General features: G+C 34.7%; 1 protein-coding gene across 1 annotated transcript; it reads left to right on the top strand.

Annotated features, from left to right (window-relative positions):
- The first annotated feature begins 473 nt into the window (after positions 1-473).
- LOC145014157 (glycoside hydrolase family 2 protein) lies at positions 474-6821 on the top strand. The gene is made up of 11 exons (XM_078972528.1): positions 474-820; positions 1551-1689; positions 1874-2101; positions 2203-2261; positions 3344-3392; positions 3599-3829; positions 4009-4178; positions 4321-4525; positions 4741-5424; positions 5501-5728; positions 5813-6821. The coding sequence occupies exons 1-11, from the start codon at positions 672-674 to the stop codon at positions 6611-6613; spliced, it is 2943 nt and encodes a 980-aa protein (XP_078828654.1). The 5' UTR covers positions 474-671; the 3' UTR covers positions 6614-6821.
- Positions 6822-13707: the final 6886 nt, after the last annotated feature.

The raw sequence follows: 13707 nt of genomic DNA, 5'->3' as shown, positions 1-13707 counted from the left end.
AGAGAGTTAATTCAAAATAAGTACAAATGACATTTGTCAAATTGAATAACAGTATAACAAGTGACAAAAAAAACTTTCATTTATTAAAAAGATACTATATTTGATGCAATTATTGTATTAAAATATTATATGAAATTTAATAAAATAAAAAAACTCATAAAATAACATGTAATTTTTTTTAATTCAAATAACTATAAAAATGATATTTAACAATTTAAATAAAAATGTAACAAGTGTTAAGAAAAAACTTAATTTATTAGAGAGAATTTGTTGCTTTTGATTTTTTATAATATTTTCTGCCGTCATAGAAAAATAATTAAAACTAAATTAAAATTATATAATTAATTAATATACACATGAAGTTATTATGAGAATATGATTACAACTTACAATTAATGAAATATACGTGGTTAGAAAAATATAAAAACTTTGACTTTTAGAGGAAATAAAAGAGTGTTTTTATCTTGTGTTTTCAGCAATCTTTAAATGCTCCGTCCCCGTAAGCAAACTGACAGCATAGGGAGACAAACTCAACCGACAAGATGAATCAGCAAAGCCCTAAAAATGGAATTGCTACACCTTCATTTCTAGTTGTAAGTGAACGAGAGTGACATTAGGGCTTTATATTTATCACTATTCAACCTACACCTGGAGTAATTGAAATTCAAAAAATGGGAGAGGAGCAAGGGAAGAAGGTGCTGGAGGATGGATGGTTGGCTGCTCGATCCACCGACGTTGAACTCACCGGAATACAACTGACGACTACTCATCCACCTTCGTCTGATGCTTCACCTTGGATGCCTGCTGTCATTCCTGGAACGTATGGCAATCTCGCTCTCCTTTTCTCCCTGTTTGTACAGATTTAGCTTTTGAATGATTCCCATTAAGATCAAACAAGTCCTTCTCACTTGTAAACATTTTTTGTTTGTGTCAAATTGCTACTTTTCATCTGCAACAGTGATGCTTATTTCGTGCGAACTTTTTGAAAAATCTGTCGATTAACTCGTCTATTTGAACATAGTTGTGACGGTTTTACTTTGATGTTCTAAATTAATTGCGAAGTTTCTTATTCTGGAAAATTTCAAGGTGAATCTAGTGTTCAATTTATGATTGCAAAACGTTAATGTTTTCTGTAAACTTGGTGTCGCAACATTGTTTTGTACCTTATACACAGGAGTATTCAATGTCAGAAATGGCAGCATGCTTTTCTCCAAAAACCAAATTAGAAACTAATGCATAACATGATATGTTTTTTTTTTAATCTATTTATGTATATAATAAAATTAATCATGAATATCCCCTATTAACTTGCTTTATAAACGAAGTAAAAAAGAAAATTAATGTTGGTATGTCTTCTTTGAATGCAATCAAGATTTATTTGTTTATCATTGCATCCTACTTCCATTTTGTTCTATTACAACATTACACTTCAAATATTCTACATAATTATAACTCTCATAACACTAATCAAGTAATCATAATGTAAATATATCATTCAACTTACATGTCCGTTTTATTCAATGCATAAGCTAATATAGTTTTGTTTTCAGTGTTTTGGCAACCCTTGTAAAGAACAACCTCATCCCAGACCCTTTCTATGGGATAAATAATGAAGCAATTATGGACATTGGTGATTCAGGGAGGGAATACTACACCTTTTGGTTTTTCACAACTTTTCAGTGTAAGCTGGTATGTCACACTCACACATTTTGTTACAAGTCTTCTATTTGTGAAATGACACCTTTTAAATATTTCTACAAAATAACTTCACAATTAGGGAATGTTACCATCATGATGAAAAAGTCTATAAACAAAGATCAAACAACCAAACAAATGATATTCATATTCTTCCTTGGATATATTTTTATTTCAGTCAAGTGATCAACATGTTGATCTGAATTTTGGAGGAATCAATTACTCTGCTGAAGTATACTTGAATGGACATCAAACCATTTTGCCAAAGGGAATGTTTCGTAGACATTCAATTGATGTGACTGATATTCTTCTTCCTGAAGGTCAAAATATGCTTGCAGTTCTTGTCTACCCACCTGATCATCCTGGTAAAATTCCTCCTCAGGGAGGCCAAGGGGGTGATCATGAGGTAACAATAGATAAAACTTAAAAGGGATAAATTTGTTTTACTAATATAGAATGCATTGTACTTTCAAGATAATGATATGATGTGTCATGTGTTTATGCCAGATTGGGAAAGATGTTGCTACACAATATGTTCAAGGCTGGGATTGGATGGCTCCCATTAGGTAAAAACATCAAAATGCTTGTTAATCCAAACCTACTTTCATTTTTGATATTGCTTGAGTAGTTATATTTGGAGTAAATTACACGAATGGTCCCTATGGTTTGGGGTAATTTGCACGTTTGGTCCCTAACTTATTTTTTAACTCGGAAGGTCCCTACTGTTTGTTTTTGTTGCGGGCTTGGTTCCTGTCTTACCTAAAAAGACTATTTTACCCTTGGTTTTTTAATTTATTTAAATAAACACACTCCGAACCCCATTTCCACCTCACCTTACCTTACCTTACCTACCTCACTTTATTTAAATAAATTAAAAAATCAAGGGCAAAATAGTCTTTTTAGGTAAGATAGGAACCAAGCGTGTAACAAAAGCAAACCGTAGGGACCTTCTGAGTTAAAAAAATAAGCTAGGGACCAAACATGCAAATTACCACAAACCATAGGGACCATTCGTGTAATTTACTCTTATATTTATATATCTTCTTGTTGTTATTTATTTGTTTTTTTATTATTATTTTGGAGTTCCATGATCTTGTGATGTTTCACTAACCAAAAATGGTTTACATTTCATAAAAAAGATTATTTCTTTTAGCATCTGGGATTAGTTTTATACTTTTAGGCTCTTTCAAAGTATGAAGGTTGCATCTATTGAAGTCATTTGACTTTGTTGAGATTCTAAAATTTTATTGAACATAACAAGGTACTGGATTAGTTCATATATCTTATTTAAGGGTTAAATGCAAGAAATACTACTTTACTTTCACTTCATTGTTTAATGATTACATCTTTGTAAGCTGAAAAATCTATCCAGTTATAGCAATGCCATCAGATACAAAACAATTTCACTGCTATAACTGGGTAGATTTTTCAATAAGAAAAAACCTACAAATACAATGCTTGCTATAACGGGGTAGATTTTTAAAGTAGAATATCTTGATAAGAACAAAAATGGAAGTAGAGTACAATGTTGTAATAGAAAGAAATGAAAGTAGGAATGCTATATTGAATGCAATAAATAAAATAGCACCTATACTCTTCAATCATGTGTGTGTGTGTGTTTATTTTTTTATTTTTTTTATTTTTGTAGGGATAGGAACACTGGCATTTGGGATGAGGTATCCATCACTGTTACTGGGGTGAGTCCTTGATTAAATGCTAATTTTTTCATTGGTCAATTTCTACCTCTTCTATAGACTCACACTCACTTATGAAGTTATAATACATTTGAATTAGAAATTCTTTTGTAAATTCAGTTAAGATTTTTGGGAATCCCATATAGATTATGATTTGAATCTAATATTTAATCCCTGCTTGCTTATACTTTCCATTTACACCATTGCAGCCTGTAAAAATAGTAGATCCTCATTTGGTTTCATCATTCTTTGATGGCTACAAGAGGGTTTATCTTCATGCTACTACAGAATTAGTAAACAAAAGTGCCACGTCAGCAAACTGTTCCTTGAAAATTCTAGTGTCAACTGAACTCGATGGAAATACCAATTTGGTTGAACATCTTCAGACACAAAATTTGTCAATCCCTGCTCAATCCAACATCCAATATACATTTCCTCAGGTCAAGTCAACTTCTTAATTTCTCACATTTTTTTAATCCCTAAAATTATTTTACTATGAATTTGAGCAACAAAAAAACCTGATAACCACACTGCACACTAATAAAGTATGTGGAAAAATAAAATGAAATGTTTAATTCCTATTATCTAACATGGTGATGCTGATGATTTTTGGTTTCAGATGTTTTTATACAAACCAAATTTATGGTGGCCAAATGGCATGGGAAAGCAATCTCTTTACAATGTTGAAATTGGTGTTGAAGTTGATGGTTATGGAGAGTCTGATTCATGGACTAATCATTTTGGGTTCCGAAAAATTCATAGTGAAATCGATAGTGTCACTGGTGGAAGGTATATATATATATATATATATATATATATATATATATATATATATATATATATATATATATATATAACTTATTATTCGTTATAAATTATATAATATTTTTTTTGGAAGTGAATTTAGCCCTCTTTTTGGTTATCTTTTCAGGTTGTTTAAGGTGAATGGAGAGCCTATATTTATTCGTGGTGGAAATTGGATTCTTTCTGATGGTTTGCTTAGGCTTTCAAAGAAGCGTTATGAAACAGACATCAAGTTTCACGCAGATATGAACTTTAACATGTTAAGGTGTTGGGGTGGTGGATTGGCTGAAAGACCTGATTTTTATCACTATTGTGATATTTATGGTTTGCTGGTAACTCTCCTCTCTTTATCAAGCTAAATGCAAGAAATAGCAACATACTTTTTTTTTTCCTATTACATCATTTCTTCACATTACAACATCATGCTTTCAAACTTGTTTTCATGAAGGCATTTTGCTTAAAAAATCTACCCAATAATAAACTACAATGCTATAATAAGAATAAATGAAAGTAGAATGCTATAACAAACAAATCAACAACATTTTAGGTCTGGCAAGAGTTTTGGATCACCGGAGACGTAGACGGGAGAGGCGACCCAGTCTCAAACCCTGACGGCCCACTAGACCACGACCTTTTCTTATTATGCGCACGCGACACTGTCAAGCTTCTAAGAAACCACCCCAGTCTGGCTCTCTGGGTCGGAGGAAACGAACAAACCCCACCCGACGACATCAACACCGCCTTAACAACCGACCTAAAACTCCATCCATTCTATCTCAAATCCAATTCCAATTCCACTTCCACTTCCACAACATCAAAAGACGAAACCACCCTCACTTTGATGGACCCAAGTCAATATCTAGATGGAACACGGGTTTACATAAAAGGGTCGTTATGGGAAGGGTTTGCGGATAGCAACGGGGGTTGGACCGATGGACCTTACGAGATTCAAAACCCTGAGGATTTTTTTAAAGACGAGTTTTATAACTACGGGTTTAATCCTGAGGTTGGGAATGTGGGAATGCCAGTTGCGGATACTATTAGGGCGACTATGCCTGAGGAGGGATGGGTGATTCCTTTGTTTAATGAGTTGGAGAGTGGTTATGTTGAGGAAGTGGCAAATCCTATTTGGGTGTATCATAAATACATTCCTTACTCCAAACCAGGAAAAGTACATGATCAGATACTGATGTATGGGAAACCCAAAGATCTTGATGATTTTTGTCTCAAGGTATACCATCATCCTATTGTTATTGTTATTGTTATTGTTATTGATAGTGATACTGTCTGTTTGAAATGTGTTACAGGCTCAATTGGTGAACTATGTTCAATACAGAGCGTTATTAGAAGGATGGACATCGCGTATGTGGAGTAAATACACAGGTGTTTTGATATGGAAAACTCAAAATCCATGGACAGGTCTTCGAGGTCAGTTTTATGATCATCTTCATGACCAAACAGCCGGATTTTATGGCTGTCGTCATGCTGCAGAGCCGATACATGTCCAATTAAACCTCGCAACTTATTTCATAGAGGTAAATTAAACATCCTTAATTTCTATCAATTCATAACTTAAGAGATTTTGATCGATACTCTTTGTTTGTTTTCATTTAATCTAGGTGGTGAACACTACATCTGAGGAACTTGCTGACGTGGCAATCGAGGTATCGGTGTGGGACCTCGAAGGAACATGTCCTTACTATAAAGTATCCGAAACCCTTTCAATCCCTTCGAAAAAAACCGTATCTCTATTCGAAATGACATACCCAAAATCCAAAAACCCTAAACCCGTTTACTTTCTTCTCCTCAAACTCTACAACACATCAAATTCCCATATAATCTCACGTAACTTCTACTGGCTACACCTACCCAACACCACCGGTGATTACAAACTCTTGGAACCGTACAAAAAGACAAAAATACCCCTTAAGTTGACTTCCGACATTTCCATTAGCGGGTCGACTTATAACGTCCGTGTAAAAGTAAAGAACAAATCTAAGAAACCCGACCCTGTAACTTTACTTGACAAAAACAAATTCATGGAAACAGATTTGGATTGTGATTTTGATGAGGTGGATAAGAATAAGAATAAGAGTAAGAAAAAGGAAAAGGAAATTGGTTTGTTTAAGAAGGTTTATGGTTTATTGAAAGATGATGATGATGGTGTTAGAGTGTCGGAAGTAAATGGTTCGGGGGTTGGAGTGGCTTTTTTTCTTAATTTTTCGGTTCGTGGGTCCGGGAAGGGTTTTGAGAAAAAGGGAGATAAGAGGATTTTACCGGTTCATTATTCGGATAATTATTTTTCGTTGGTTCCTGAAGAGGAGATGACGGTTAATATTTCTTTTGAAGTTCCGGAAGGTGTGACACCGCGTGTTTCGCTTCGTGGGTGGAATTATGATGGTGGACATACTGTTCGTTAAAATGGGGAATAAATTCAAGGATATGTTTTTGTTTTTGGTATTTTTTTTTGGAATAAGAAAATCCCTTTTGAGGGTTTTTGTTGTTAATGTTTGGGTGGTATGAGAAAGTTGGAGACATTACTAGGGAGTTCAGGTTGTGTTGTAATTAAGGAGATACATGTGTGTGTGTATCTTTAAATGAAAGGAAATCAGTTTTGTGTTGTGAATATGTGAGCGATTTTTTTTTTTCATGTGGTACTTTGCCTTAGTTTTTGCAATTGTGCTCCACGTCAATACAACTATATTCATTTTCAAATCTGGCACATAAGCAGTTACTTTTTATAGGTGAACATTCGGATGACTTGAACCTATTTCAAAAGGCAGACAGGGTCAGGCCTAGACCAGTAAAACACTGAATACGACTTGTTTGCGAAACCGAATTGTAGGATGACAAATGCACTCAAGAAATCAAACACAGATTCCAAAGAAACTTCTGAAATCTATAGAAATATTGTGTTTGAAAAATATTGTTTCGTTTTTGGTATAATAACCATTTAAATGACTATTTTTATCATGAAATTGTATGGACTTAATGTTAAATAAGAAATTATTGTTTATTTTACAACGGGGAGAATTTCATCTATTTCTATATCCTTGTAAAATTTCAATATATATATATATATATATATATATATATATATATATATATATATATATATATATATATATATATATATAACCTATTAATTCACATAAATACCCTAATAGTTAATTTAATCGTATTTAAAATATTAGAAAAGCAAAAACATTTAAATTAATTTTTTATTAAGAAAATAATTAACTTGTAACATTACTATATTCAATGTTTTAAAACCCGAGTTTTTAGTTGACCTGGTGTGACGACCGGTTCACGGGTCAACCGGTTGAACCGCCGGATCAATTTAGTTTATGGTCTTTTTCTATTTTTACTTTTTTACATAATGCATAAACATATAAAACCTATAATTTGATGTACACAAAGTTTAAATATTGAAAAACATTAAAGAAACCGTAAATGATTCGTTGTTTTGGTGTTCGCTACTTGTATCAAACTATCAAAACCCTATTAAAACGGGTCAACCTGGTTTTAACCGGTTCAGCATAAGCGGTCGAACCGCGGTTCAAGGGAAACCCGACCGGTTCGATCCGGTCCGTATTTTTACAAAAAACCGTTCTCAATTGACCCGCCTTTTACCCCGGGTCACGGTCCAACCAATTGAACCGGCCGGATCAACCCGAGTTTTAAAACATTGACTATATTACCCTTTTTTCACATTGATATTTGCGACCCATTTACTTCTTGAATCCTTACTAAATATTAATACCCATAAAAATATTTTTTTTCCGTGATTTTACCTATAACTGTAACCGAAGAACCAGAGGAAGAACAAAGTTGTTTAGAAGAGAATGATCATATGTTTTCTAATCGATTGTAGGAGATAAAATATATTGTATAACAATCGATTATGGAAACATCATAACCGAGTTTTGCTAATCGATTATGCAAAATATGAAGAGGAAAAGAATCAAGCCATGAATACGGAGATCGATTATGAGGAATTGTAAATGAGTATTTAGTAATTTAGTTGTAATCTAGTTTAAAGATAATTTTTAAAATTTTAAATACATTAATTATAATTAAATTAAGTATTTATGTATATATGTGAGTTTATGGTTTTTATAAGGATATATATATATATATATATATATATATATATATATATATATATATATATATATATATATATATATATATATATATATATATATATATATATATATAATTTGAAGTTTTATAAGGATATAGACTTAATTATGAAAGTTTATAAGGATATAATAGGTAGATTAAGTAAGTTGGTTTAATAAGAACTAACGTATGGTATTATATTCACTGACTTACAAATACATTTTTAGGATATTTTTCATGGCCTATATCAATGCTAATTTGATGATGTAATTTTGCAAATCATAAATAATTAAAATATATTTAATATCAAAGAAAAAGAATATATATATATATATATATATATATATATATATATATATATATATATATATATATATATATATATATATATATATATATATATATATATATATATATATATATATATATATGTTGGGCTTAGAAGATTGCGTCTTTTGGGCTCGTTTGTTTATAATTCTTTGTATTACGGTTTGGGCTTGTCCAACCGTGTGTCTTTTATGCTTTGTATATAAGCTTATGCTTGCATGCATATTAGGTTAAGGTTTTGAAAGATCTGAGAATACGATATTTTCTAGACGACTAAAGGTTTATTTGATAACACTTGTAACCTTCCAATCCTCTACAGTTGATGTTCTTGATCGAGCTCTTCTGAGGATTTTGTTTTAATCATTCGACTCGTTTGATTCAATCTTGTTCTATTATTTTACTGTGTTTGAACCATCATTGTTTATTTACTTGTTCAAGATCTAATCGATCTCTATAGATTAAAAGACTCTATAATCTCATCAATTGGTATCAGAGCAGGAGGCTGTGTAATTGATACACATCTTTTCTGTGAAAAAGATTTTCATTAGGGTTTTTCCGCAATCATTAATATTTATTGAGCCGTCATCTTTATTGACGTATCTTGATATTTATTATTTTGCCCTAATCCGCTTTATTACAAGTCTGATCTTTGAACAGGTTTTTACGATCATAATGGACGCGACACAATCAAACGTTATCAATATTTCAAACAGCATTGGTTCAACGACAAGGATTCCGATCTTATACACCAACGATTATGAAGTATGGGCACATCATTTCGAAGACTACGTTATTGGGTCGGAGGAAAATGGGTATTTGATTTGGGAAGCCATCACCAACGGACCGTTTTCTCATTCTGCAACGTCCAGAGTCATTAAAACTCAAAAAGAATACAATGATCTGCTTAAGGACGTGAAAGACATTGCACAAGATGAAAAAGACAAGTTCCAATGCAATATCAAAGCACTAAGATTGATCCGGTTCGCCCTTCAGTCCGATACATTCAGATTGGTTAGCTCTTGCACGACGGCGAAGGATGTATGGGACAGACTTCGTGAATTGTATTCTACAGACGAAGATCTCGAACATTCTATTCAAACTCTGCTTCTATCTGAGTTTGGTGAATTTAGACAAGGGGCTGAAGAATCTGTAACCCAGACATTCGATCGCTTCAATCATCTTCTCAGCAAGATGATCAAACATGATATCGAAAGGAAGCTCATCGAACAGAAAGTTACATTCCTGAATGGTCTAAGGTCTGAGTGGAGAGCAGTAGTTTCCACAGTTAAAGCCCATGAGCAATTTAAATCATACTCTTTGGCGAAACTGGTGGGAATTCTCAAGTCTCAAGAGAAAAATGTGGTGCAAGAAAAGAATGTCGTTTCTGGTCTCGGTTCGTTGGCTCTCTTGTCAAAAAGTAAAGCCGTTATGGAGGATGAAGACCTCAGCCTGGAAGAATATGATCTCACATCAGAAGATTATGCCTTGATGGTATCCAATCCCAAAAGGTTCATAAAGAAGAAATTTCCCAGCAACAAAAACCGAAACTGGCAGGGAAGTTACAGCTCAGAAAAGGTGGTTAATGAACCGAAAGTTGAGGAGCACAAGAAGGAACCAAAGGTTGACGGCGACTCTGTAGTGAGCTGCTTTTACTGTGGTGGGAAAAACCATTATGCTAAGGACTGTGTCCTCAAGAAAATGGCTGAGAAAGATGATGGAAACAATGAGGAAGCTGTGTTGCAGAAAAGGCTAGATGAGTTGAGAAAGAAGAAGTCTGCTGCTAACCCGCCTTGTAATGCCCTTATTGTGCAGGGTTCTGTTCCAGGTGATGAGTTCGGTAGCACGGAAGTTTGGTCTACTGACTCAGAAGACGAGGAAGTGAGGCAGCCTACTCATGGAAAGGCGTTCGTGTCTAAGGAAGAAGGCAGTGGTGGTAAATGCCTTATGGTTTCTGACGTATCTCAATTGAGGGGATACAACACCGATGGAGGCAATGATGGACAGAATGCAAAAGAGGATATGTGCTTCACAGCCAAACCACTCAGCCAGCAGTTCAATGAGCTTGATGAACTGATAAAGAAGGTACAATCTGTTTTTGTTTCATGTAAAATACCATCATCCTCTTATGAGAAAGAACTAAAAGGTGTTAATACAAGAATATCTCATCTAGATAGTAGCTTAACTCAAACTCGGGTCACAAATTCTAACCTAACTGATCAATTGAGCAGGGCAGCGTCGAAGAGTGAGGAGCGGAGAATGTGGATAGAGTTAAAGGAATCGGAATTAGTCAAAGTTAAAGATGAAAACATTTATTTGCAAAGAGACAATTTGAAATTGTTAAAACAACGAAATGTTTTTTGTTTAATTGCTAAATGTCTGTATTCTAATATTACTCAGCTCCACTTGGATTGTGAAATAGGCCAAAGAATTCACCGCATGATTTTGCCCTTCCTGGAATTTAAGGAAGATGAAATCGATGCCGAAGCTTATAACTGTGAAAGTGTGATATCATCTGATAACATAAATCCCACCTACATGTATGGACTGGACAAAATTGAGTCCTTCATTAAATCTAAAGACCACAAGCTCATGCTTAAAAATCTTTTGGATGAAAATGACAGACTTAAACTGAGGACCGAAACCATGCAAAAATTTGACTCTTTAAACACCAAAGTAAGCTCAGAAAACAAAATTGATGTTGAAAATGCATCTGAGCTTGATGAGGATGACAATATGAGTGAAATTTCTGTAGAGGACACGGTTGACTGCTCAGAATTTATTAAAACCGAGCCAGAAAATCACAAGAATCTTATTTCTGAAAATTCGGTAGAGTTCGCTCGGTTGTCCCATCAAAAATCCCCAAAATTAGTTGAGAAAGCTGTTGTGTATCAAAAGGTCAGGACTACTCCAAATCAAGTATACAAGGTAACAGGAGTAACTGAACATCAAACAGCCGAACTTGCAGCCATTGTAGACAAAGACAATGCTGATGGCTGTGATGAATACTTCTGGGAAGCTCCTATTGATAATGCAGACGAAACCATTGGTTTATCTGAACGAACTTCATGGAAGAGCAAAGGAAGATATATACCCGAACCTTTGAATAAGCCAAACAACTTCAGTGAGCCGAGCACTAGTGGTACAAAAGATACTCCTCAGAAGGATGTTCACTCACCAACAGAAACCATTCCTTCGGCTTCTTCAGCTCAAAGTAATTCCACCGCAGTTCAAATGGAACCAATCAAGGGGTCAGCAAAAACAAAAGCAAATGTTCATCATCAACCATCTCAGATGCGGAACAGGAAGATAGAAAGGAACATCAGATACCGGAAGAACCTTTCGGAAAGGAAACAATTTTGGCGTTCCCAGAATGCATACTTCACTCATCAAAACAAGAATCTAAAGTATGAAGACATTCCTGAAGAAAAGCATGAAAGTCCCAAAAACCGAAAGCCGAGGTTCGGTTCACAAAAGGACAACAACCGAAAGCAGAAGTTCGGTTCTGAAAAGGATATCAACCAGAACCAAAGGTTCTGTTCCAAAAGTGGCTCGAACCAAACACAAAGGTTCGGTTCTGAAGACAAAAGAGTTCAAAACTCTAAGGTCGGTCCCTCCAATGATCAAAAACAAAAGGGTCACCTAAAGTCTCCTTCTAAGTCTGATTCTTTTCATTCTTCCAATTCTTCTTCATCCTCAGTTTCATATCAATCTCGTTCTAAATCTCATTCATCAACTGAGCAAAAGTGGAAGCAGAAAGTCGATAAATCCACATCAAAGACCGAATCTAACTCAACTAATCTTAACAAAATAAAAGTGTACACCATTAAAAGGAAAGATAAAGCAACTCTAGTAAAAAGAACTTATCTTGTTGATATCTCTATTATTGCTCCTGTTTTCATGCAAAGCTCACGTGGACCCAAGAAACTTTGGGTTCCTAAATCTCTCTAAATTTTGCAGATTATAAGTGACGAGCAGTTCGACGAAGAATGGTACATTGATAGTGGCTGCTCACGTCACATGACAGGAAGGAAAGAAGAGCTTAGGGAGTACAGATCGCTTGCAAATGGTGGCAACGTCAAGTTCGGAAACAATTCTTTTGGCACCATAAAGGGATACGGAATGATAACCAATGGGGATTTCTCAATAAGGAAGGTGGCATATGTGGAAGGACTCCAACACAACCTCATTAGTGTATCTCAACTGGTTGGAGGTACAGGTCTCAAAGTCTCATTCGATGATGAAGGTTCAGAAATTATAGAGAAAAAGTCAAATAAAATAATTCTCAAGTCAGAGCGAATGGGTGAAATGTTTCCCTTAAACATGAAACCCATCAAAGGAAACCCAGCTGTATGCTTATTGTCAAAAGCGCAATCCGATGAAAGCTGGTTGTGGCACCGAAGATTATCTCATCTTAACTTCAAAGATATCAATCGTCTTGTTACAGGAGGTCATGTAAGGGGCCTTCCATTACTCAAGTTCGACAGGGATCATCTATGTGCTGCATGCGAAATGGGAAAGCAGAGTCGTCAAAGTCATCCATCTATTATCAACACAAAAGTTGTTGAACCACTCGAATTAATTCATATTGATTTGTGTGGTCCTTCATCTATCGAAAGCATCGGTGGTAGCAAGTACATTCTTGTTATCGTTGATGACTTTTCTCGATTTACATGGGTGTTCTTTCTAAAGCTCAAATCTGAAGCGACTCAAAAGCTGAAAACGTTTATTACGCAAATTGAAGTACAACTCAAAAAGGTTGTTCGCAACATCCGAAGCGACAATGGTCTCGAATTCAAGAACAGGGAGTTTGAAGAGTTTCTTGCAGAGAAGGGAATTAGTCATAATTTCTCAGCTCCCTACACACCACAACAGAACGGAATAGTCGAAAGACGAAACCGATCCTTGTGTGAAGCTGCCCGAACTATGCTAAGTTTCGCTTCTTTACCTCTTTATTTTTGGGCTGATGCTATTTGTGCTGCTTGTTTTACACAGAACAGGTCATATCTCAACAAAAGGTTCGCACTCACCCCATATGAGATATTGAACAACAGGAAGCCAAATG

This window comes from Lactuca saligna, chromosome 9 (genome assembly GCF_052625555.1).
Source record: "Lactuca saligna cultivar CGN05327 chromosome 9, ASM5262555v1, whole genome shotgun sequence".
Classification (NCBI taxonomy): domain Eukaryota; kingdom Viridiplantae; phylum Streptophyta; class Magnoliopsida; order Asterales; family Asteraceae; genus Lactuca; species Lactuca saligna.
The sequence above is the reverse complement of the archived record's forward strand: the minus strand, read 5'-3'. Positions and strand labels throughout refer to the sequence as shown.